The sequence below is a fragment of the Geotrypetes seraphini genome, chromosome 10 (assembly GCF_902459505.1).
Source record: "Geotrypetes seraphini chromosome 10, aGeoSer1.1, whole genome shotgun sequence".
Taxonomy (NCBI): Eukaryota; Metazoa; Chordata; class Amphibia; order Gymnophiona; family Dermophiidae; genus Geotrypetes; species Geotrypetes seraphini.
Window position 1 is genome coordinate 56,129,029 of NC_047093.1, and position 27,067 is coordinate 56,156,095.

A 27,067-nucleotide genomic window follows, 5' to 3' on the forward strand; every position below is an offset into this window, starting at 1 on the left:
CTGTGACTTTCTTCAGAGTAATCTGTGAAGTCTGCAGTTTATCCTTATATATTTACAGTATTCTCCCGGTCGTTCACGGTCGGCGGTTCGCAGTCCCAGTCAATCGCGGTATTTTCTGACCGCGAACCGCCGACAAGGAGAGGGCAGCGGGAGAGGCAGGAGAGAGCAGCCGGAGTGCCGGTGAGTGCAGGAAATCACTTGCTGTATGCTCTGACCACCTCTTCCTGCACTAAGTCGGGCCTTATCCAATCAGGAGCTGCTTTGACACGCAGCTCCTGATTGGTAAGGCCCGACTTAGTGCAGTAAGAGGCGGACGGAGCATTCATGGGGAGAGCATTCACGGGGAGAGCAATTTTAAACTCACCAGAGAATCTTCCATTCTAGGGCAAAAAGAGATCAACTGATTTTCCCACCAAAATTCAAATTAGTGACCAATGGACTTTCCCCAAGCCCCAACCAATTGGGTTTGAGGTCTTATTATATATAAAGACAAACTGCTGACCTCACAGATTCCCCTGAAGATGGCTCAAATGTTGTTGTTTTGTACCTGACCAGACATGGCGAGACCCAGAAAACTGCAGCAAGCATGATACCAGCGTAGAAACCTAAGAGAGCATATAATCCAGCTCACCAGACAATATTCCATTCTAGGGGGAAAAGAAACCAACTGTGGCAAAGACCATTTACAGTATTAAGATATTTCTGTCCCATCAGCATCCCTCTTACTGCCAAAAAAGGCATGGCATCAAAGAACTGGTTCTCTTTGTTAATCTCATCTACATCCACTACTAGCATGAAGCACCTCTTCTTGTAAAAGCACTACTCAATGATGACTTGCTTCTGCTTTCAGAACTCTATAAATATCTGAATAAGGTTGTTGCCAATGCTGTATCAACAACATTCACCAGACATCTGTGGTACTTGTCAGAAATTTTGGCTGGTCTGGCCTTTTTTAATGACAGACTAAGCAATGAAGTAAAGTCCAAGATGTGGCAAACCTTCAGCTTCCACAATCCACAAGTTTGGTGAAACATCTCAACTGCTTTCCTGAGTCACATGGTCCCATTGGCTTGGCATCATATGTAACAAAGAGAACTTATGTCTTCTTTGGTGTTCTTGACACAAATGAACAAGAAAAGGCTCAAACATTTCTGGTTAAAGATCCTGCAAACTGGAGAGATGAACCAAACTGTCAGTATTTGAAGCAGTCAGCATCATCAATGACAGTAGTCAATGACTCCTCTGAAAGAGCAATTGCCTTAATGCAGCAGTATAATTCAAGTCTCACAAAGAATGAGAAGCAGAAACAACTCCTCCTTCACCTTGTTGCTCAGCACAGAAGGACCTATCCAACTTGCTCCAAAGCCACACTGATGAATACTGACTGAACTTACTACTGTTCGCACATAATAAACATTTTGTACTTAGTGTGGAATAATACACTTCCCACTCCGTATTCGCGGGGGTTAGGGGCAGAGCCAGCCTACAAATATTAAAAAACTGTGAATAATATTCAGGCCGGTTCTGCTCCTAACCCCTGCTTCACCTGGCTATTTTAAGCCCTGAAAGCCCCCCCCCCTTAAGCCTTACCTGGTGGTCTAGCGGGTTTTCAGGCAGGAGCAATCTTCCCACGCTCTTGCCCTTTGCAAATCGCTCACAGGAAATGGCTGCCTTGAGCTCTCGTAGTCTCTTGAGCCATTTCCTGTGAGCGATCTGCTTGGGGCAGGAGCGTGGGAAGATCGCTCCTGCCCTGAAAATCCGCTAGACTACCAGGTAAGGCTTAAGGCGGGGCTTACAGGGCTTAACATAACCCAAAAAATTAAAATGGGGTTTTTGGTTTTAAAACTGCGAATAACCGAATCCGTAGATATAGAATTTACAAATACGGAGGGGGAAGTGTAACATTAGTTATATCACTGAACATTGAACAATGCATAATAAATCATCAGTTCAACAAACTTATTTTCAGTTATAAGTATCACAGTATGGGGTTCATAATCAAAACTTAAACACATCTAAAAACCCGCCCAAGTCGGTACTTGGTCATCCTAAAATACAGGTGCAAGTACCAATAATCAAAATGGCTTTTTGGATATACCCAGGGACTTTTTAGGCCTCTAAATCCCACTGTGCGCCCAGAGCTGAAAGGGTCGTTTCTGAAGGAGTGGTTAGGATGGGATATGGGCCAGCCTAGAATTAGTCATCCTGCAGGGATAATTGAATGTTTGACGAGACTTCCTAGGCAAAACATACGTTGTGAGTTAGACGATGTAAAAGCAGGTATAAGTGCCAAAAAGGTATTCAAAGTGACCAGATAACCACTGTAGGGACAAAGTAAAGACCCCGACACACTCCCCCCCCATGTTCACTGACTCCGTCACACCCCCACAAAGTTCAGAATAAAAAGTACATACCTGCCTCTGGAACTTCAGCACCTGCTATAGGAAAACCTAGTAGAGCTGCACAGAGGTGGCTTAAGTAGCCTGGGGGGTGGGTTACTGATCCATAGAGACGAGGACCTAGGTCCATAAGCCACTCCAACCACTACATTTATGGTAGGAAATGTGAGCCCCCCTCAATCCCTCCCAAACCCTACTTTACTGCCATATAGGTGTCACCTGCAGCCGTAAGGGCTATTGGGATTGTAGACAGGTGGACATAGTGGGTTTTGGGAGGCTCACCATAACCCATAAGGGAATTCTGGTGAGATGTTTATCTGGTACCCTTTTTGTGAAGTTCACAAAAGTGCCTTATAAGGTGCCCCTCTGCTCTGTTGCCATGTCTGGGTGGCCAGTCCATCACAATGCTCTCCCCTCCCATGTCCAAAAAGGTCTTGTTCTGGGTGTTTGGGACTTGTATGAATTTTTGGTCAAGAATGTGGTATAAAGATAGATGTAGTGGCGGTCTGGATGATCAAACGGCTGGACATACAGAGAGATGATTTTCGGGGGAAAAAAATTTTAGACGTACTTATTGAGAATGCACATTTTGCCACTGCCAACTTTGGACGACTAGCACCCCATATCCAAATCAAACTTAGACGTTTCTTTTGATTATGGCCCTCCACGTATTTTAACTATTTTCCATGTGCTTTTGCTCACAATTCAGGTTTAGATGGAAAATTAATATAAATTTTTTACTTGCATTTTATGTATTAAATTAAAAATCATTGAGCGACCTATAATGTTCACCAACAGGCTTATAATTTGGCACAATAAACAGTGGCCAGACATAGAACATAAATAGACTGTGGAGGTCATGTCTCATGAACTTGATTTTTTGGGACCATCCTGGTGGTCCCTTATTTCATATTTGTTGAGAGTCTGTCTGGGTTTTATGTACATTTCTAAGGCAATATTTCCAAATGTTTTATTATGGTGGAATCCCTAAAATATTTTTTCATACACCATGGAACCGTCAATTTCTGTAAACATATATATGTTCAAAAACAAAGATGCTATGATCTAATTTCTTGAGAAAACCCTGAGTTTGAGGATCCCTAGGGTTCTGCAGAACACCGTTTGGGAATCAGTGGACTAAGGTGTGGTATTTTACTAACATGTAGTCCTGTGTAGAGATTTTGTTGCAGTTGTGCTAGTTTTCTGTTTGGGGGGGGAGTTCATTAGGTAATGTATTAGTGTTTTAGAGCATGGCGTAATATTTACAGTGCTGCTTTTTGAATTTTGGGAGTTAGTGCTGTTACGGTATGTTAAAAGTTCTGAATGTGTTTTTACATAAGTTTGTGCACAATGATTTGTAGTATTGGGATTGTGTGTTAGAATTGGGATTGTGTGTTAGAAAGAAAATGGAGAAAAAAGAACCAAGATCAAACAAAAACCGAATGGAAAAAAATCAACAAACAATACAAAAATCAACTAAGGGATAAGAGGAAAAGCTACTATACTAATCTCATAGGCACGGAAACCCAAGATTCCAAAAAATATTCCAAATCCTGAAAGAATTAACAGACACCAAACCATACACAACCACCACGAACACCCCCCCACCATCACCCACCCTCTTAGCAGAACACTTCAAGAATAAAATTACCAACACCAGAGCCACTCTCATCCTTAACCCATCCCATCAAAACCCAATCACAATCCACCCTTCAGGAAAAGAGGCAACTGCAGCAGACAGAATTTGGACTCAATTCCCCAACATACAATGGTCAGAATTCAACAAATTCTACAAAAAATACAGCCATGCCTCCTGTGACCTCAACCATTGCCCCTCATATCTCCTTACCACCTCTAGTGTAAAATTCCGCACCATAATTCTACTATGGATTCAATTCACACTCACAGAAGGCACATTCCCTGCTGACCTCAGCGAAATCGTCATCACCCCAATCCAAAAAGACCCAAAAGCACCACAAAACCACCCATCTAACTTTAGACCTATAGCCTCAATTCCGCTATATGTCAAAATTATAGAAGGCCTAGTAGCCAAACTCCTCACCAATTACATAGATGACCACAACCTACTCCACCCCATGCAATCAGGCTTCAGAACAAACTTCAGTACAGAGACACTACTAGGCTCCCTTATGGATACCGTCAGACAACACCTTAGTACAGGGAAAAAAATGCTTCTCATACAACTGGACCTAACTGCGGCATTCGACTTAGTGGATCACAACATCCTTCTACAGATCTTAGACGCAATAGGCATCTCAGATAAAGTATACTCTTGGTTTGAAGGATTCCTAAAACTCAGAACCTACAGTGTAAAATCAAACAAAGAAAAGTCAGAATCCTGGTCAAACCCCTGCGGCGTACCACAAGGATCTCCACTATCCCCCACCCTCTTCAATCTCTACACTGCTTCTCTAGGAACGCATCTGGACAATCTGGGCATAACCACCTATAGTTATGCTGATGACATCACCATCCTCATCCCATACGATCATTCTAAACCTACCATGACAGACAAACTTCACCAAACACTTGAAACAGTCACAACCTGGATGAAAAATCACAAACTTAAACTCAACCAAGACAAAACAAAATTCATCCTTCTCGAAAATGACAAGATCCAAACCACAACCAACTTAGACATAAACGCAGTCAAATATCCCATCCAAACCACCATAAAACTACTTGGCATGACCATAGACAGATGCTGCACTATGCAACCGCAAATAAATAAAACAATTCAGAAATCATTCGCAATCATGAGAAATCTGAGACAAGTCCGAAAATTCTTTGAAAGAACACAATTCCAACTTATAGTACAATCCCTAATACTAGGTATATTGGACTACTGCAACATCCTCTTCCTTCCTTGCCCTGCAACTACGATCAGACAACTCCAAACAATCCAAAATACAGCTTTGAGACTCATCTACTCATTGAAAAAACATGACCACATCACTGAAGCCTTCATCAACTCACATTGGCTTCCAATCCAAGAAAGAATCCAATTCAAATTCTACTGCATATTATTTAAAACCCTACACGGAGACAGCCCATCATACTTGAACAATCGCCTCATCCAAGCACCCACTACAAGACACAGAAAAACGCACTCCCCATTCATACCCCCCCCAATCAAGGAAGTAAAAAGAACAAAACTACACGACGGCCTCCTAGCCACCCAAGCCGCAAGGCTGGACAACCAGATCTCCAACCTCTTGATGACCACCCCAGACTATAGGACGTTCAGAAAAGAAATAAAAACCACACTTTTCAAGAAATTCCTGAAGCAGCAATAACATCACGACCGTTTAGTAACTCTAAAACTGACATTTGATCTACCCATTACTGCACTAATAATAACAAAAGAACTTCCACTATGACCACCTATTAACTCTTTTACAAACCACCTCACCCTCAACAACCCGCTAAATGTTTATAAGATCTACAACTTACCTCTCTTGCTTATCATTGTAACTCTGTTTTTTTTTTAAATTAACCTTTTGTAATCCGCCTTGAACCGCAAGGTAATGGCGGAATAGAAATCCCTAATGTAATGTAATGTAATGTAATGTAATCTTACTGAGATAACATCAAAACTTTAATCTAATTGTAGTTTGTCACAACATTAGACAGGGTTTTAGAAAATGTTATAGAATCTGTTGTGTGTTGAGGTGGTTGTCTTTATAGCAGATGTGTGTGATTAGGTTTAAATTATGAGATACTGCCAGATGAGGGATCTTTAAATACAGTTGTATTGTTTCCATAGGTTTGTATGTGGTATAGTATGAAGTATTTTGAAATAATTGAGTTTAAAATAACACATCATCCGTGAAGGCATTACTTGTCAATAAAAGTAGCCAGCAGCCCTTTACCACCAGTTCAAATGTATACTCCGAGGCCCATATTCTATAAATAATGCCTAAAGTTAGGTGCCTAGATTGGCACACTTAGCCAATCTAGGTGTCTAACTTAGGCTCCCTTTTATCAAGCTGTGTTTGGGGGTTTTATCGCTGGTTGCTGCGGTAAAAGCTCTGGCCCTCATAGAATTCCTATGAGCATTGGAGCTTTTACCGTAGTGGCTGGCAATAAAAAAAACCCTAATGTGGCTTGATAAAAGCGGGCCTTAATTATTTAAAAAATTTAATTGGTATTGATAATACAAAACCTTTAAAAAAGAAACAAAAACCCTACTCTTCAAAAAATACATAAAACCAATATAACACAACCAGATCTATCCCAAGCTTCACCTGCAATACTACCTACCCCTTAGCAAATTAGAAAATGTTCAAACTATTACTTATGTACTTCTTAATATCATGACAATTCTTATGTAATCTACCTTGAACTGCAAGGTAATGGCAGAAAAGAAATCACTAATGTAATTGGCAATTAACAACTTGTAATTGACATTAATTGCACTTAATAGGAGGGTAGGCCTACTACTTTCAGGAAGGTCCCTAGTCCAAGGCACCTACCAAAAAGTAGGAATGGGGGGTGCTTAAGTGGTGGGGAAGAGTGGAGGGTGCATGGTGTGGCAATGCTGGGTGCCACTACCCCAGCCACTAACCTCCCTCACTACACCACTGAGTTCATGAAGAACCTGTTGATCTTGTGGTTCCCAATCTTATGTGCCAATACATCAACAAGCTCTCTGAGGGGAGGAGGAAAGATGCATGTGAGATAGAGGCAAGTAGGAAATGAGTACCCTCTCACCCAATGACATCTTACTTGATTCCCTCCTCCACTTCCTAAAGGGCTCCCAGGATTCTGCCCCACCCCCAGAACTGTTAATGCTAAGTGTGTCTTTGCAACTGTGAAATAATGATTCCAGGTGATCTGCAAGACAATACTTTAAAGATGCTATCACATGGCTGTCTAAGCTTACCATTGATACTGTTTCACGGTAGTCCTATCATTAGGTTTCAATTTACTGATTTCGAGTTTACCTCGTGGATTGTATTTATACGTATATTTGCTGTACCTGCCTGGGGACCTGAGGTGTGATTGTTCTCTGTTCCTAATAATGTACCAGTTCCTTTGCAAATGTCCACATCCTGGCCGTGCCATTTTGGCTCTTGAAGCATTTTGTTATTGTTATGATGTTTTGGCCTAACTGTTACTGTTTTTTTTTTGTGGAACTGAATAAAGGTGATTTTAAAAAAAACAAAACAAAATAAAACTGTACCTGGCTTGCTTTTCTAATTTTGTAATTTTTACCTCCTTTCCCTTCTCCATTCTGTTTTGTCAGTTTTATCTGCTTCTTCCCCTCGATTAGACTCTAAGATGCTCAGATAAACCCCTTGATGAGTGGGATAGTAAGCCCCTATTAAACTTGGAAACTTGTCTTGACTTTGCCCAGCCAGCATGTGCCCCTGCTAAAGTGATCCTATGAAGACATTGATTATGTTAACACAAGAATAGCCATACTGGGCCAGATAGTCCCATCTAGCCCAGTATCCTGCTTCCTATCCTAATTTCAATACCTGGCAGAATCCCAAAGAATAGCAAGATTCCTTATTACCGACCCCAGGGATAATTAGTGGCTTTTCCATTTCTATCTTTTTTTCCTAAATATTTATTTTGCATATTCAAGCATACAAAAATAAATTAACTAGTTCACATAATTGGAGAGAAGTATGATAATAAATAAGAAACTAACAAAGCAATTCCTAAGATAACTTTAATTAAATCAACTTTTTAATCTAAACCTAATTACCACCTGAATCTTTTTTTTTCTCTTTATCCGATAGAAAATTTCTAATTGAGAGAAATCAAAGAAAACAAATTTCTGATCTTTGTAGTTAGTCATGCATCAACACGGAAAACGAAGAAAAAAAAAAGATGCAACTAAAGACAAAGCACTAGATTTATACCCTAAAAATTGCTTCCTCATTAAGGCCCTTTTTAACCAAGCCACAGTAGAGGTTTCTACCACAGCCCAGGGTGCAAAATGCTCCAACACTTATAGGAATTCTATAAGTGTTGGAGTATTTAGTGCTCTGGGCCGCAGTAGAATCTCTACCATGGCTTAGTAAAAGGGGGGAGGGGATAATTGTGTAGTCCTAGAAAATTTCTGGAAAAACAAGGATCTTCTAAGCACAAAACTATCATCTTTTTTCAGAAAATATTTATTTATTTTAGTATTTATATACCACTTATAGCTGTGGTTTACATTCAGGTACTCAAACATTTTCCCTATCTGTCCTGGCAGGCTCACACACTATCTAATGTACCTGGAGCAATGAGGGGATCAAGTGACTTGCCCAGGATCAGCATGGGATTTGAACCCACAGCCTCAGGGGTCTGAGGCTGTAGCTATAACCACTGTGCCACACAATCCTTGTTGTTACTAGTTCAGATTCCAGGGTACTAGGAGGGTCACATATCTATCTTAATAGCAGATTATGGACTTTTCATCCAGGTACTTGTCCAAACCTTTTTAAATCCAGAGATATGTTAACTGCTGTAACCACATCCTCTGGCAAAGAGTTCCAGAGCTTAACTATTTGTTGAGTGTAAAACACATTTTCTTCTTTTTTTTTTTTTTTTAATATTAACCATGTAGTTTCATGGTGTGTCACTTTAGGGGCCTTTTACTAAGACATGCTAGCCAATTAGCATGTGCCAAATCGGCTAACACCTTAGTATAAGACCCGTTTTGTCTTTGTACTTTTTGAAAGAGTAAACAATTGATTCATGTTTACACTTTCCACTTCACTCAGGATTTTGTAGACCTTTTTCATATCCCTCCTCAGTCACCTCTTTCCCAAGTTGACTACCCCTAACCTCTTAAGCCTTTTCTCATGTTAGTATTATATTGTCCACTTTATTCATTCCACCTATTCTCTGCTCAGCTCCAGCCCTATGCATCCTTTCTCATTTTCACCAGTAATCGCTTCCCACATAACCTGAACAAAAGAAGTATCTACATACATAAATGCCTCCTTATATCTTTCATGTTTTTATTTGGGCCCAAAATACTTGCTCTATAAGAGAAATGTGATCTCTGAAGTGTCTAAGGCTATGCAAATCTAGCTACCAGTTGACTGTTTTTTTGTTTCATGCAAAACTCTGATATGATTTAAAAAAAAATAATATAAAGGGGGAATAACTAATAAGATTTTCCCCCCCCCCCCCCTTTTGCAAAAGCACAGAAGAAGATTTTTAGCGCTGGCCAGTAAGCTGAATGCTCTGCACTGCTCCGGTGGTTATAGACCCCCCCTTTTACAAAAGTGTAGCGTAGTTTTAGTGCCAGCTCTGATGCTGTTACCGCCATGGCCGGTGCTAAAAACCGTGCTACGCTTTTGTAAAAGGGGGGAGAGTTTGTATGAGAGCCAGAGCAGCACAAAGCATTCAGCCCACGTACAAACTTCTCTTCAACTTTCGTCTTCACACAGGCTTCAGCATGCTTTTTGCAGTTCAGTTTGACTCCTTTCCAACCTAGGACCCCTGAAGAAGGCGTGTACTGAAACACAGACCGTGTTGGGTCCCGTGGTTTAATTTTAAGGTGCTGTTTTTAACCGCAATTATTTTAATAAACTTTGCCTGTATCATTGTACATGTTACTGCAGTTCTCCTTGCTTTGTTTTGGCTAAAAAAACCTCTTCCATGTTTTTGTAAAAGGCAGGGGGGAACCCTATAGTTTAGTGGATTACATCCCATGTGAAAAGCTTAGCTGAGAACCTTAAAATGTGAAAATGTTCAAATAGCCAATTTGTCATTGCTTTGCTACTATCCTGGCCTGGTATATACTACCATTTACCAATAGATGTCGCTGTTGAGCTGTTCACCAACTCCAGGGGCATTGTTCAGTAGAATAAGCAATCTTTTGCTGTTGCCCTATAAGTCCAATTACATCTGTATAAATAAAGGTCAACCTACAAGTTGTAGGAGAGACTTTTGATTAGCTTTCCAGAAATATCCTCTTTTCAAAGGTCATTGAGGAAATAGTGTAGTTATATTGGGTTCAAATAGTAATATACTTAAGTTGCCTCTACCAATACAGCTTAGCACAATGAAAGAAGGAAGGGTGACATAAGTGATAAGAGATATTACAGCAGTTGTTAAAATCTGTAGTAAATAAGCCAGATGAATAAATATGCGCACGCCTGTTATCTTTGATGAGATTTATGAATTTTGTTGTACATTAGACAAACTTGTGAACATACCTGTACATCTGACAAAAAGCCAGCCCAAGAGGTTCTGTATCAACATGTATGTGAATATTTGCATACTAGTATGTGGCCGGATTCTGCAAGGAATAAGTATGGCATGCGGTATTTAGGTATCTAATATGCTGCATGCTGCGTACAGTATATAACATCTTATATATGAGCATGGTAGTGTTTATATTGTTTACAGGTATATGAGACAACGGACCGGTTTCAATAAAAGCTTTCCCAAAAATATTGTAGGAGGTGTAAAACTTTGAAAAATCAGACCATCTCTCACTTTATATACATAAATATATTTTTAAATAATAAAAGCCCATGAACTGAAGTTTTTTCTTAAAATATATTTGTCTATGAGATTTAAGAGTCCAATTTCAGCAAATAATAATAAACTTTTACTAATACTGACCGGGGGGGGGTGAGGGTGCCATTCAACATATTACTGGAAATTGGAAGGATTATACTCAACTTAATTATACTTTTTGGTGGAATTCAGTCTGCCATATTTATAAAATGGAGAGAGTGCTTGCTATACAGCAAGGAAATTATCATAATTTAAAAAAGATTTGGGGGCCATTGATTACATATTCTAATGATCAGACACCTTAAACACCTTTTTATTATAAAAGGATATAAGTAGGGTGGGATTGGGATATATGATATTTGTTTTAATTGGTTTATTACTAATGGATGGGATGGGTGGGGAGGGATTCTTTTTATGATATGATGATTATAAGTAAGAATGTCAAGTGATTTGTAAAATTTTTTTTTTGGATTGAATATTATATACTTGTAAGATATGAAAACGAATAAAGATTTAAAAGATATATATATATTTGTCTGTACACATATATTATTAACTAGGCGCTCTATACAGAGATGGTACATATATATTTCTCATATACATATATATACATACACCAGAATGTATATGAGCGTTTGCGTACAAATTAGTGATACAGCAGGCTTATGCTTGAGTCGTTTGCTGCAGTGGTGCCAGTGTGGAATTGCAAAGTTTTCATAAGCAAATATTGGCCAGGCTTTGCCTTCCTATTGGCTGCTTCTTCACCGCCAGATTTTGACACAAATAATCTGATTGAAAAATCAGGGAGGAGACCCGGAGGCAAAGTGAGACAAAAAAAAGGAGAAGTCGCTACTTTTCTGGAGAGTAACACAGTTCCCCAGGAAGTTGCGGAGAGGGACGGAGTGGAAGGAAGGAATTTATTGAACTCATCTTGTGTGATTTCGGATCATCCTGTACAAAGATCACCCTCCGGACAGGTGATTTTCCCCGGATTAGTGTCAGAATTGCCTAAGTATTTTCTGATTTCAGAAATAGACATCATTCATAATGCATATTAGTACTAGAGAAAACTATTTGAAGTTAAGTGTGTGTTGGTATCAGCAAAATTGAACGGGAAAAGTATGTACAATGTTTATCTTGTAAATTACCAGTGAGGTTTTCCAGGGGACAGTGGCGCTTTCTCCCGCACTTTAATGACTGTGAAGAAAAGCCACAATGAAACATTACAACCGCTTCTGAAAGACGGAAAATTGGCCCTTAGCAAAATCTAAGATAAACTAAAACCTTCAATGGCAGTGCATAAGGAGGTAAACTTTTATTGATCAGTAACCTATGCTTAATGTACACATTTAAAAAATATATCAGTTCTTGGATAAAACTCAACAAAGAGGCCCCTCCCCCTTGTTTTGGGTTTGTTTGGGGTTTTCTTGTTCTACAACTGCATTTTGGACCAAAGCTTCCTACACTGACCACAGTAGATTTTAGTTGTAGTATTGTGGACAAAAAAAAATCAACAACAACCAGTAAACGAGAAAGCAGGAGAATATTTCCAGCAAAAGATGGGGAGGACTTGTTAATTCGTTCTGCTTCAGACTTTTGCTTATCCTACGGGAGACTAAACAGAGCATCGCCAGACTAATTACTGTACCTAAGTAAAATGTTGTTACTTGTACTTGTAAAAAAGTACAGGATAACATTTGTACTTTTACTGAAGTCATAATTTCACGAGTGTTCGCCACTTTTACCTAGTTCCATCTGTTGCTTGCAGTTGAAAGTAAAAAGTAAAAGCAAAGGCAAGATGTAAATGAAGGATTCCTCAGTAAACCAAACCCAACAGCAAAACCTGGAATTAGGATTTTGCTATTGCAAATCTCATCCTGCAGTGAATCACTTCATCTTAAATGTTGCTCTTGAGTGAAAATAGCCTATAAGAATAGTAGATTTGCTCAGGTATGTTGAATTAGTTACTGGCCTCCAGCCAAACAGAACAGTGCCGAGTGCTTTGAAGTGGAGATAAAGCTGAAGGTGGTAGGAATTCACGGGTGCACAGATATACAAGGGGGTGCTGAAAAGTTCTCAGCTCAACCAACTTCCTAAACTGAGTTATTTTGCCACTGTAGCTGAAAAGAGTGTTATTTTAGTTTATTTCAGGGAAGGGGGTAAAACGCGGACCCGACGAACCTCGCGGATCTAAAACCGCACGTCCTTAAAAATCTGAGGTCCGTGTCGGTGCCACTCGTAGTCTCTGTCTCTTACAGACCTCTATGAGATTTTAGCGCTGACGGATCCGTCTCAAGCATAGGGAGGGAAAAGTATTAGGATCCGTCAGCGTTAAAATCTCATAGAGGTCTGTCAGAGCCAGAGACTACAAGTGGCACCGACACGGACCTCAGATTTTTAAGGACGTGCGGTTTTAGATCCGCGTTTTACACTTTCCCTGAAATAAACTAAAATAATACTCTTTTCAGCTACAGTGGAAAAATGTCAGATTTAGGAAGTTAGTTGGGCTGAGAACTTTTCAGCACCCCCTTGTATGTCTCTACCACAACCGACTGCTGGTCATCTCAAGGAAAAGTTTAGATTGGGTTGACCATCTACTGGATTCATTGTCTTGGAAGCCTGTTTGGCCCCAAGGGTGCCCACGCATTTGACGTTCTTGCATCAGTTCTTTGAAGATATTCAAACAGAGTTTGTCATCAAATGAAAAAAATTGTAAGAACAACAATGATTCCAACTTTGTGAAAGCCTTCTCTGTAATTAGCCAGCATGATGATGATGAAGATGAAGATGCAAGTGATGAAGTAGACCGACTACATCTAATGATAAAGACAATGATGATGATGAATATTTTTTTTACTATACAGAATTCAAGGGTTTCGGATAGAGATTCCCTTGATCAATATCCGCAGACCCAGTCACTAGGTATCAGTAATATTGTAGCCTATCCTGATTTGAAGGAAGCTTTTGTTCAGACTGAGAAATCCACTTTCTGCCAATGCAGTTGCTGAATTTTAGCTGTGCTGGTTTAATAATGACTCACAAGTATGAGTGACAGTCATTTTCAAAATGTAGTTTTACTAAAAGCAAAGTGGATTGAATTGTAGAGCAATAGAATTGTCGGGATAAAATCACTAACAATAGTAGTTATAATACTTTTACTTTTTACTAAAAAAGTATTATATGAGGCAATACATTTTTTACATTTACTTAAGTAAATATTTTAATGTGCTCCATTGAACTTTTACTTATGTATTAATAATACATGTGTTTTTACTTTTACATATGCACGAGGGTGGTTTGATAAGTGTGGTAAAAAATCAAGTTAGACAACGTAGTCTACATCGAGGGCTCTGCACTTACCTGCTTCCCCCCCCCCTACCTCTTTTTATAAAACTGTTGCATGATTTTTAGTGCCAGCCATGGCAGTAACAGCTCCAAAGCTCATAGGAGCGTCAGAGATGTTACTGCTGCAACTGGCGCTAAAAACCGTGTTACCATTTTGTAAAAGGGGGTGAGGGATTAGTCAAGCGAGCTTACAGGTTTTTCATAGCTTACAATAAAACTAGACTAAGTGTATAGCCCTTGATGGAGACTACATTGTTTAACTTGCTTTTTTGCCAAACTTTTCAAACCACCCTCATATTTTGAACAATACTGGTATTCATACCCAGAAGGGTAAGAGTAAGGGTAATTGGATTTGATATACTGCAAATGAAGATCAGACTTGTCCACGCCCTCATTTTTTCAATGGTCAGTTACGGATTCAAAAGCTGGACACTGCGGAAACAAGACAGAAAGAAGATTCACTCATTTGAGCTTTGGTGCTGGAGAAGGATTTTAGGCATGCCGTGGACCGTCAGAAGAACAAACAAATCGATTCTGGAAGAGATCAAACTGGCTATGTCACTCTAAGCCAGTGGTCTCAAACTCAAACCCTTTGCAGGGCCACATTTTGGATTTGTAGGTACTTAGAGGGCCGCAGAAAAAATAGTTAATGTCTTATTAAAGAAATGACAATTTTGCATGAGGTAAAACTCTTCATAGTTTATAAATCTTTCCTTTTGGCCAAGTCTCCAATAATAATATTGTCATTTATAGCTAAAGAGACATATGTTCAAGAAACTGTTTTATTTTACTTTTGCAATTATGATAAACATACTGAGGGCCTCAAAATAGTACCTGGCGGGCCGCATGTGGCCCCCGGGCCGCGTGTTTGAGACCACTGCTCTAAGCCCAAATGATGAAGTTATGACTTTCTTATTTTGGTCACACCATCAGAACATAAAAACATAAGAACATAAGAAGTTGCCTCCACTGGGTCAGACCAGAGGTCCATCCTGCCCAGCGGTCCGCTCCCGCGGCGGCCCATCAGTCCGCAACCTGTGAAGAGGTTACTGACCACTTCTATAACCTACCTCAAGTTCTATCTGTACCCCTCTATCCCCTTATCCTCCAGGAACCTATCCAAACCTTCCTTGAACCCCTGTACAGAGTTCTGGCTTATCACCTCCTCCGGAAGCTTGTTCCATGTGTCCACCACCCTCTGGGTAAAAAAGAACTTCCTAGCATTTGTTTTAAGGACATCATGTTTTGGAAGATCAAAGGAACCAGGCGAAGAGGGCAATCAGATGGCTGGACAGGTTGCAAAAACCATGGGGGATGATGCTGGAGGACCTTTCGGGACTAGCACAAAACCGATTTCTTTTTAGATCCTCAATTCATGACGTCACAAGTCAAGTGGCACCTAACAGCATATTGCCTTTCTGGGGAGAAGCACTTTTGAAACAGGGCCTTAGAGTTAACAATATAGTAACATAGTAAATGATGGCAGGTAAAGACCTGCATGGTCCATCCAGCCTGCCCAACAGTCACACTCATCATCAAGGCAATGTTGAACCAACAATCTAGTATTCATTTTACTTTTTAAGTTCCTCTATAAGATGTCTTCCCCTCCCCCCACAATAGGCAAGACCTGTACTCAGATGATATGAATGTGGTATACAATAGGCATACTTGCTTCTGATTCCTTTTGCCATGTATGGGACACAGACCATACCAATCCATCGAGCATCTGCCACATTGTCCCAGTGCTGGAGTCAAAGCTAACTCCAGCCTGTCCCAATCTGTCTTGCCATATATGGGACAAAGATTGTAGCGGTCCGTCTGGCATCAGTTTCACTTTCCCACTGCTGGGGCTGCCATTTAAGCATTACTCCTGCGCATCATAAACAATCTGTATAAGTTTATCATTGTCTATATTGTTTAAAGAGTACGGTAGTGGGGTTATGAATAGTTCATGTGGATCAGTCTTAAATGGAACTGACAGTAGTTGTGTTAGGACAATTATATTTAAGCAAGGTTTACCCAAATATTCAATTCTATGTGTTTTGGAGTCACACCATATATAGTGGGGTTCTTTATATGCATCTGGGGCTTACTGTATATAACTTTCAAAGAAAGATTTGCTTTTTTCAGGCAGAGAAACAATGCAGATTTGTAAAATTTATTGCATACTGTATTTGGATACATGGAGGGGTATAATCAAAACATACGTCTAAGTCCGATTTAGGTTTATGGCACTAGATGCCCAAAGTCGGCAGTGGGAAAATGCCCATTTTTGAAAAACATGTCTAGAATATATATATATATATATATATATATATATATATATATATATATATATATATATATATATATATTTATTTATTTTTTTTTAATTTATTTATTTTTTATTATCTATTTATTTTTTTTAATTGTCTATTTGGATTTCCAGGCCATTGTTCGTCCAGACTTTCCAGGATGTCTATCTTTATACCACATTTTTACCCCAAATTTCATCCAAATCCCAAATGCCCAGAACAAGACCATTTGGATGTGGGAGGGGCCTTGTAATGGACTGGCCATCCAGACATGGCAACAGAGCAGTGGGGCACCTTACAGAGCACTGCTGTGAACTTCACAAAAAGGGTACCACATAAATATCTCACCAGAGTTCCCTTATAGGTTATGGTGAGGCCCCCCCCAACCCACTATACCCAGCTGTCTACAACCCCAATAGCTCTTATGGCTGCAGGTGGCACCTATATGGCAGTAGAGTAGGGTTTGGTGGGCGCACATGTTCCTCCATAAATGTAGTGATTAGAGTGACTTATGGGTCTGGGTCCTCCTCTCTATGGTTCACTAGCCCATCCTCCGGGCTATTTAAGACACCTGTGTGCAGCTCTGCTAGGTTTTCCTATACCAGGGGGGTGTGAGGGGGTCAGTGAACACTAGGGGAGTGTGTGTGGGGTCTTTACTTTGTTTCCGCAGTGGTTATCTAGTCACTTTGGATACCTTTTTGGCACTTATACCTGTTTTTACATTGCCTAAATCAAAGTTTAAGTTTTGCTCAGGATGTCTAATAAAACATTCAATTTATCCCTGCAGGACGACTAAGTCTAGGTCGACCTCTATTCCGCCCACATACTGCCCTAACAACTTCTCCAGATACGCCCTTTCAGCTCTGGGTGCACAACGGCATTCAGAGGCATAAAAAGTCCCACAGCACATCCAGAAAGTCGATTTGATTATCGGCACTCCGACGACCTTTCTTTTAGGTCATCCAAGTGCCAACTTGGGTGGGTGTTTAGACGTGTTTAAGTTTTGATTATGAGCTCCCTACTATTATTCTGGTTGCATACTGGATGCATATGCCAAACAAAAGCCTACACATTGCATGGCTATGCAGGAATCCAGGCTGGCTGAGGATCCTCTTTCTTGATTTTCTTCCACTTGATGACCCTGCTTTAGCAGTAGAAGGAAAGAGACATATTGTAGACCAGTAGTTCCCAACCCTGTCCTGGAGGACCCCCAGGCCAGTCGGGTTTTTGGGATAGCCCTAATGAATATGCATGGGGCAGATTTGCATGCCTGTCACCTCAATTATATGCAAATCCCTCTCCTGCATATTCATTAGGGCTATCCCAAAAACCCGACTGGCCTGATGGTCCTCCAGGACAGGATTGGGAACCACTGCTGTAGACAACCAGGTTGATAATAAGCATATATTTCTGGATTCTATATATGGCGCCCAGACTTGGGTATGCTTCTGAAACTTGTGCACCACTTAATTGGCTAATGAGCTTTTAACCATCAATAACTGGATTTTATTTATTTTGTTTTCTATCCCGTCCTCTCCAAAGAGCTTAGAACAGGTTACAGATTAACATACATACTGTAATACACAGTTAATAGGTTACAATTTGCCATAGTTACAGTACAAGTTTTTATGCTAACTCAGCCCATATTAAGAATGCTAATAATCAATTATTGACACCGGTTAGGATTTGTGCACACATCAGGCTGCATGCTATTCTATAATGCCAACTGCCTAAATCCCATAGCATGCAACCCAAAATGGGGCATGGCCATTGGAAAGTTGTGTACAGTGTATAGAATAATAGGTTTCTGTGGCCAACTTGGGCACTGGGATTTACACCAGATTTAAGCAGGTGTTGAGTCTGGCTCCCAGTGTTTGGTATGGGATCCTGCACTAAGTGCCATTCTATAAAGTGTGCACACAGCACTAAGGCCCAGATTCTATACACAGTGCCGTCCGTGGTGGCCACCTAAGAAATGGCCGGCAAGCGCAAGTCAGTCACGCAACGGGGCCGTTTATAGAACTGCCGCTTCTTGAAAGGTAGGCACCAGAAATATAGGCCAGGGTTTTCAAGGCCTACTTTTCTGGCGCACTACCTTTCACCTGAACTGCGGCTACAGAGGTGCTTTATGACGTCTAACACCACTTCCGGCATTAGCTGCATCTACAGTGGCATTAGGCACCGTAAAGCGACTCTCTAGTCATGATGCAGGCACTTTTTTTCTAGGCACCTACAATTTTTTTGTTTCTTTTTAAATGATGTTCGCTACTTATTTCTTTTTAAACGGTGTTCTCTACTTAAGTTAAGAACATAAGAAGTTGCCTCCACTGGGTCAGACCAGAGGTCCATCCCGCCCAGTGGTCCGCTCCCACGGTGTCCCACCAGGTCCTTTGACCTGTGAAGTGATTTGACCATTTTTATATCCTACCTCTGCTTCTATCTGTACCCCTCAATCCCTTTATCCTTTAGGAACCTATCCAAACCTTCCTTGAACCCCTGTACTGTGGTCTGGCCTATCACAACCTCTGGAAGGGCGTCAACCGGTGCCTAACCTCCCCCTCCCCCCTTTTACTAAACCGCAATAGCGGTTATCAGCGCAGGGAGCCACACTGAATGCTCTGTGCTGCTCTCGACACTTATAGGAACTCTATGAGCATTGGGAGCAGCGCAGAGCTTTCAGTGTGGCTCCCTGCACTAATAACCGCTCTCGCGGTTTAGAAAAAAGAGGGACTTAAGGCGTTGTTTATAGAATATCGGCCTTAGTATCAATCTTTTCCCATTTTTGAGTTTCCTTTATAGAATTCTCTCCAGAATCAAGTAATCCAGAAAATGGCTCTCTTTACAGCTCAATAACAAAGAATCAGAGTGTTTGCAGTATCGGAGCTCTAATCTTTCCATAGAGGCAGTTGGAATCCCTCCCTCCTCTGTTTTTGTCAGTTGTCTGCCTGGACAGACAGCACAGAACAGGATAACTTGCTTTGTGTCTTGACTATGCTTGTTGCAGAGACTTAATTTTGTTATGTCTGGCAGCTGGTATATTAAGCCATTTAAGATTCAGAGCTGCCACCTTTGCCTTGTCACACTGGCATTGGAGGTGATGGAGCAGTTACTGTGGAAGAGATGAAGACCCCTGAGTGAGATGAAGGGAGGAAAAGAAAGATTTTGAGCCTAACTACCCTAAATATGCACATAGTATTGTTTAATCTTTTTACTTTTACAAAATGTCCCAGGGCAACAAGCCAACCATGGCTTACATTGTTTTGTGGCTAACTAAGCCAGACTTTGCTTTTCTGCAGTAACACCATTGCTTACAGAATAAATGCAAATTATCATGCAAATATGTTGGCAACCTGACCTTGAGCAGTTTTCCATTTTTTCATAATGTGCAGTTTAATTGGCAGTGGACAAAGGGAACTAAGTAAATGGCAGGGCAGGGGCTGTCATCAAAGTCTTCGTCAGGTCACTGTGTCTGCCCCTTCTTTAGCACAGAAATGTAAGCTTCACAGAGTAGGGTCTGTCCAATATAAATATGCTGGACTGTCAGAGCGACTCACTCGGTCTAGCACTAAATATTAAATCCAAAATGCAATATAATATGTGAGGAAGAGGTCCTCAGTGTGAAGGATAAGCGAAGGGAGAATTCTCCAGCGCTTTACACACAGTGGTGAAGATATAATAACTTCCACCTGCATACCATCACCTCCAGCGTGCTCAAATTAATCACACAACAGTGAATGAAATAATTAAGTGATAAAATAATCACAACACTATAGTGCTAAGGTAAGGACAGAGACGCTCTGGGAGTCCCCCAGCCGATTCCTAGGTGAAAAAACAGTAGACTTAGCTTGATGGCATGGTCCAAGAGGCTGGAATCAATGGTGGGGCAAAAAGAACCACCGCCAGGGTCAAGTTCGGTTCTACCAAGCCCGGTTTCGGGGACTCTGGGTCCCTTTCTCAGGAACCTGTTGAACAAAAACAAGCCAGCTGGCGGGAGAGAGGAGGAGCTGACCCTGGCGGTGGTTCTTTTTGCCCTGGGAGACTCCCAGAGCATCTCACTCTATCCTTACCTTCTTCCAAAGTCTTCTTTAAGTCTTTAAGACAGTCCAGAAAAACATAATAAGTTTAATGATGAAGACCACTGACAATTTTAGTAGTTGTCTTCTGAACTAACTCCATCTTGTTTAAATCTTTATATCTTTTTGAAGGTGTGAAATGAGGTCCCACCATAGAGTTACTATAGAGCATTATTATCTCTTTTTTCCTGTAGCCTTTCCTCTCCCTGTGCACCCAAGTATCCTTCTGGCTTTTCGGTGTTGCATTTTCTACCTGTCTGTTCACCTTATGATCATCACATATGATCACCCCCAAGTTCCACTCTTCACCCCCTAAACTGTATCACTCCCTTGGATTTTTGTAGCCCACATGCATGACCCAGCATTTTTGTAGCATTACATCATAGCTCCCAAATTCTAGACCATTCTTCAAGCCTTATTAGGTTCCTTGTTATGTAATTCACACCATCAGGGATGTCTACCCTACAGCAAATATTGGTATCATCTGCAAAGAGGCAAACTTTACCAGACAGTTTTTCCACAATATCAGATACAAAAATATTTAAAAGAATAGGGCCAAGAACCAATCCTTGCAGCACATCACATGTACCATCCCTTTCCTGAGAGTGAATTCCACTTCCCCTGACCCTTTGTTGCCTTCCACTCAACTGGTTCCTAACCTAGTTAATCATTTTAGGGCCCATACCAAGGGCACTCAGTTTATTTATAAGTCGTCTATGTGGAACTGTCAAAGCTTTGCTAAAATCTAAGTACACCATATCTAGCATTCTCCCTCAATTCAATTCTCTGGTCACCCAGGCAAAGAAATTAATCAGATTTACTGTATCTAAGACATGCGTTTAGTGAAACTATGCTGCCTCAGGTCCTACAATCCAATGAATTTCAGAAACATTACTATTCTCTGTTTTAGAAGCATTTTAATTAATTTATTTACTACAGAGGTCAACCTGTAGTTCTCAACCTCCTCCTTACTTCCACTTTGTGGAGAGAGACCACATCCACCTTTCTCCAGTCCTCCATGGCCACTCCCAACTCTAGTACTGTAATTGACGGTGTTATCCATGTATGCTGTCTTGAACTATTGTGAATGTTTTATTGTTAACCGCTTAGGTATAAGCGGTCTAGAAATGTTGGAAATCAATCAATCAATCAATAGAGAAGCATTGAAAAGGTTAAGATGCAGAGCCACTAGAACTTTCTTAATTTCCTTCAGTACTCTTGGATGTATCTCATCCAGTCCTATGACTTTTTCTACCTTTAGTTAGCTCCTCACAAACACAGTCCTCTGAAAATTGTTCAAAGTCTTCCACCCTTCCATTCCTATTTGTGTTCTTCTTTTGTGGTCCTATTCCTAGATTTTCATCTGTGAACACATAAAGAAATATTGTTAAGCAATTTCACCTTATCCTTATCAGCTTCTACATATTCCTGGCCTTCACTCTTGAGTCTCACAATGCTTCTTTTACACTTTTTCCTATCATCAGCATATTTAAAATATGTCCCCCCCTCCATTTTACCAAATTGGCTATGTTTTCTTCCATTTCTGTCTTTGCTTTCCTGACTATTTTACCAGCTTCTCTTAACTTTTCCAGATTTGTTACCTGTCTTGTAGTTTATGAAGGCTACTCTCTTTTTCCTTACCTTTTCAGCTACTACTTTTGAGAACCAAAGTGACCTTTTTTCCTTTACTTTTATTTATTGTCCTTACAAAAAGGTTTGTTGCCCTTAAAATATGATCCTGTAACAACGCTCCTAAAAATGCACACTAGCTGCCAATACCCCATCATATCTCCTATAAAATTGCACTATTATCATTCAAGATCCGTCAGTCAAATCTTTCTACTTTCCTAAATAGACTATTGATACCACACACTCTTTCCAGATCCCTGCGTTCAACCGATCAAAATCTACTTTCTTTACCCTCCCTAAAGATTATCGGCACGAGACATGCTGAGATTTTTTCGGTCATTGCACTACAGTTGTGGAACTCACTCCCAGGCTATATTAGAGAAGAATCTATACTAGACAGTTTAAAAGTTCATTGAAAACCTTTCTTTACAAAGACGAAAATTAAAACCTTCATTCACAGATTACCTTTTCATTATTTTATTTTAAACGATCTACTCTTTCTTTCTTCTCTGACTTACTGTTACCCTTCAATGTCGCCTTTTTCTAAAATGGTGTAGTTCTACCCTTTTTCCTTCTGTTTCTGTATGTATGTCCTCAGAATTTGTCCTTGTACATGTAATTATGTGTTTCTGTTACCCCTGGTTTTTAATATATGGAATTTTGCTTTGAAATAATATTATAAGCGTTTACATCAAATTTTAATAAAATTGAAACTTAAAATAGCTTCTCTCTGTTTTGTCCACTGCTTTTCTACTTCTCCTAAATGTTCCCATCCAGCTAGCAACATCTTGAGGTACTTCCCCATTTCAACAAAGTTGTAGTTGTTGTTTTTATGATGTCTGAATCTTCATTTTTGAATGAACCTTCTTCATTCCTCTCTTAATATTGAACTACATAATTTGGTAATAAGGGGATGCCAGATGATTATCCACTGTAATCAGAAACACTCTCCCTATTCATAAGCATTACTCGTACGTCTGGTATGTCCCCATCCCAAATGGAATAGTTCACCCTGTAAAGAATCCATGACCTCCCTACCTTTAGATCAAGTTTCAAGTTTATTGTAGTTTTGATTTAAACGCAATATCAAGTATTTTCAATGCGTATAACAATAATAAAAATTTGGGGGAACAAATAAAATTATTTGAGACAATAAACATACAAACCTATCCATAGTTAATTAAAGATACATAAGGAATATCAGGAAAAACTACATTTGTTTTAAAAGAAAAAAAACGAAAATAAAAAACATTTAGGAAAGGAACAACATCAGGAAAGGTATTAAAAATTTTTTTAATGAAATTTGGTTTGGAAAAAATGTTTAAAAAAAGGCTTAATCTAGAAGTAAATAGGAAAATAAAAAAAGATTATGATCTAAGATTCATATGCACCAATCAACACCTGATATACTGAAGTCACCTATTAGTTGTACATCCCCCTTCATAGTTATATGTTGAATATCTTCAGTTAAATCTCTGTATACTTCTACTGTCTAGTGGTGTATTAAGGGTAAGCAGCGCCTGGGGTGGTGGTGCCCCTCCCCCGCTCTCTTACCCACACGCACCCCCTTCCCTGTATTTTTTAACTTTTCCGGGGTGTCCACATCGGTGTGGGCTGGCCCTTTGATGTCACTTTCTAGGCGTGGGGTCGTGGAAGTGATGCCAAAGAGAGCGCTGATGCTCACGCGGGCAACAACCTCGCACCGAGGAAGTAAAAAAAGGTACGGAGGAAGGAAAGAGGTGCATGAGGCAAGGAGATGAAGCGGAGGGGGGAGGAGGGGGGGCAGGTAGAGAGGAGGAGGGGTGCCGCACCCTTACGAAGACTGCACTCTTAGGAAGACTGCACCCAGGGTGGACCACACCTCCCTTACTATGCCACTGCTTCTGTCTATGAAGGAGGCCTCTATATTACACCAATGTAAACAGAATTTCCATTCCCTCTTACCAGATCAGCCCACAGTGCCTCTTCCACACCCTATAAGTTTTGCAATTCTGTCACTTTATCTTTAAGATATAGCATCACTCCTCCTTCCTGTTCTTGTCGGGAAGATAAAAGTGTTATGGCTAATGCCAAAACTGTAGAATTAAGCCTCTTGTTAAAAGCTTTAAGCTCTGAGCTAAAGTTTGGCCCTAAACTGTTCTGATTAAGATTTACAGAAGAGAACTCAGTTAAGGGATGCATCTTTAAACTAGACTTAGACAGACAGAGTGGATTTCGGTTGCTAAGAAATGGAAACTGTAAAACAGGCCCAGCAAGAGAGCACCAGCTATCCAAAACCATAAATATGCAGATTATAATAGTAATAATGTCACTTAGAAGCCAATATAGAAACTACTAGACTTATTTTACTGATTTTACTCATTTAAAGTGAATAGGTATCCTGGGATATGTACATTGTGCACTTAAACATTGAAACAGAGAAAATGACAGCAGACAAAGGCCATTTGGTCCATCCAGTGTGCCCATCCACATCATCTGCTATCTCTTCCTCCCCTAAGAGATTCCATATGCCTGTCCCATGCTTTCTTGAATTCAAATATAGTCCTTGTCTCAACGACCTTCATTGGGAGGTTATTCCACACCTCTATCACCCTTTCTGTGAAGTCCCCCTTCAACTTCATCTTATGCCCTCTCGTTCCAGAATTCCCTTTCTGTTGAAAGAGACCTGCCTCCTGTGTATTTATGCAGTGGAGAAATGTAAATGTCTGAATCATATCTCCTCTCTCTCGTTTTCCTTCCATTATAGACTACAGAACGTGAGCTTTTGCATTCTTATATTAAGGCTCCCGAGGCAGGCTATATAGGCCGAAACACATGCGTGTCGAGCCATTGCACAGATTTCAATTATTGCTGAATAAACTGCACACCAACATTCCTCAATCTCCACTGTGGTTTGTTTGTTTCTGACTCTTCAGTCTTACATATATTTCAAGATTCCCAGAAGATTCTGGATCATTGGGGGTGGGGGGTGGGAGGGGGGGTGAAGGAACTGTATACAAAATGCCAGGATACTTGCAATGAGAGACCACAGATGACCTTCAGATGACCTTCATTGCATTTTATGGTACTTTTATTCCTGCCTTTCTTTTGGCGCTTCCTTTGCACAGTTTGGGAGCTGCTCCCCCATTACTTTTGGGATTGGCAGGCAGACGAGTTTAATGACCATCCAAATGTGAAATATTTTCCCTACCCCATGTATTTGTTTCCTAAGGCATTGGCTTAGAGGACGGCCGAGCAACATGCCACGCTCTTTTCTGGTGAAAAGTAAGAAACTGCACACCTATCACCAGCGCCGTACTGTGGAGCATGACCGTCTGCCTCAGTGGGACCCAATGATATTACCCAATGCAGGTAAGATGGAGTTAACCCAGAGGTTCCCCCAAAATAAGACAAGAAACAACCTTAGTAAACTTTACTCTAAAAACTATTACTGTGTTGGGGGGGGGGGAGGGGGAGAGGGGAAATATCTCTTTAATGATTTAAGGCTCCTTTTACTAAACTATGGAAGAGCTTCTGATTGTGGGCCGGTGAGGTAAATTCTCCGATGCTCTTTCAATTCCTATGAGCATCAGAGCATTTACCTTGCAGGACTGCAGTAAGAAGCTCATCTGCAGTTTAGTAAAATCCAGCGTTAATTATTTCAAGAAGCACAATTTTACAGACAAAGGGATATATTACTTAATCTAAATCACCATTTTTAAGTTCTTATACTGTACATAGATAGAACCCCTGTCACAAGATTAGAGCTCCAAAAAACAGATAGACAAGTGATCTACTAGGTCCAGAAGGAAGGGAATTGTGGAGGCAGACATGATGATAGATAAATGAATTCTTAAAAATTATTTATTCGCAGTAGAGTATAATAATGTAGGATACAGCTTTTTCACCCTTACATGGGCTGCTTCAGGGGCTTAAAATTAACTGTAACACATAACATAATATACCATCAATACTTGGTCACAAACATTAGCAAATCATAAAAACATGGGGCTCCTTTTACAAAGCTATGCTAGCAATTCTGGCATGGCAAAAGCATTAAAGCCCGTAGTAACTGAATAGGCTTTATTGCAATTGCCGTGCTAGAATCACTAGTGTGACTTTGTAAAATGAGTCTATGTTTTATGATTTGCCAATGTTTTGTGACCTACTTATGATAGTATATTATGTTGTGTTTTTACTGTTAAGTTTAAGACCCTGAAGCACAGTGCTGTACCATGGGGGCGGGGGGGGGGGGGGGGGGCTGGCACACCGGCACCTCCCGCCCTTCTCTGCTGCTACTGTCCCTGCTGCTTTCCCAAACTAGTAGCAGTGGTAATAAATCTAAATGCAGCCATTGCGGGACCTTTGGGCACCCCTTGCGACTGCCAGTCCACCCCCCTCCAACATCACTTCATTCTTCTATAGGAGAGAAGGAAGCTGTGGGAGGTGCATGAAGGTCCTGCAATGGCTGCATTTAAGCTTACTGCTGTTGCTGGTTCAGAAAAGCAGCAGCAGTGGTGGGGAGGTGAGGGGGGAGAATACTGGGTGAGATTTGTGTGGAGGGAGAGAGAACAGAGCAGGATACTGGAAGGGTGGTAGAGGGAGAGGGAAGTTGGAGGGAGAGAGAGAGAGAGAGCAGATACTGGGTGGAATTGAGGTGCAGGGAGAGAGAAGGGGACAGATGCTGGATGGAAGTGAGGTGAAGGGAGAGAAAAGGGGCAGATGCTGATGGAAGTGGGGTGGAAGGAGAGAGAAAGAAAGAAAGAAAGAAAGAAGGAAGCAAGATATTGGATGGAATTGGGATGAAGGGAGAAAGAGGGAGAAGATGCTGATGGAGCAAGGTGAAGAGAAA

At 40.6% G+C, this 27,067-nt stretch overlaps 1 protein-coding gene across 2 annotated transcripts in view; it reads left to right on the forward strand.

Annotated features, from left to right (window-relative positions):
* The first annotated feature begins 11,714 nt into the window (after positions 1-11,714).
* The window catches only part of GFI1B (growth factor independent 1B transcriptional repressor), a 36,102-nt gene continuing 20,749 nt past the window's right edge, over positions 11,715-27,067 (forward strand). The window contains exons 1-2 of one of the 2 annotated variants that reach the window (XM_033961245.1): positions 11,715-11,872; positions 25,448-25,587. In XM_033961245.1, coding sequence (XP_033817136.1) covers positions 25,476-25,587 — 112 coding nt within the window. In that variant the 5' untranslated portion in view covers positions 11,715-11,872; positions 25,448-25,475. The remainder of the gene's footprint in view (positions 11,873-25,447; positions 25,588-27,067) is intronic. The other variant, XM_033961246.1, reaches the window with a different exon arrangement.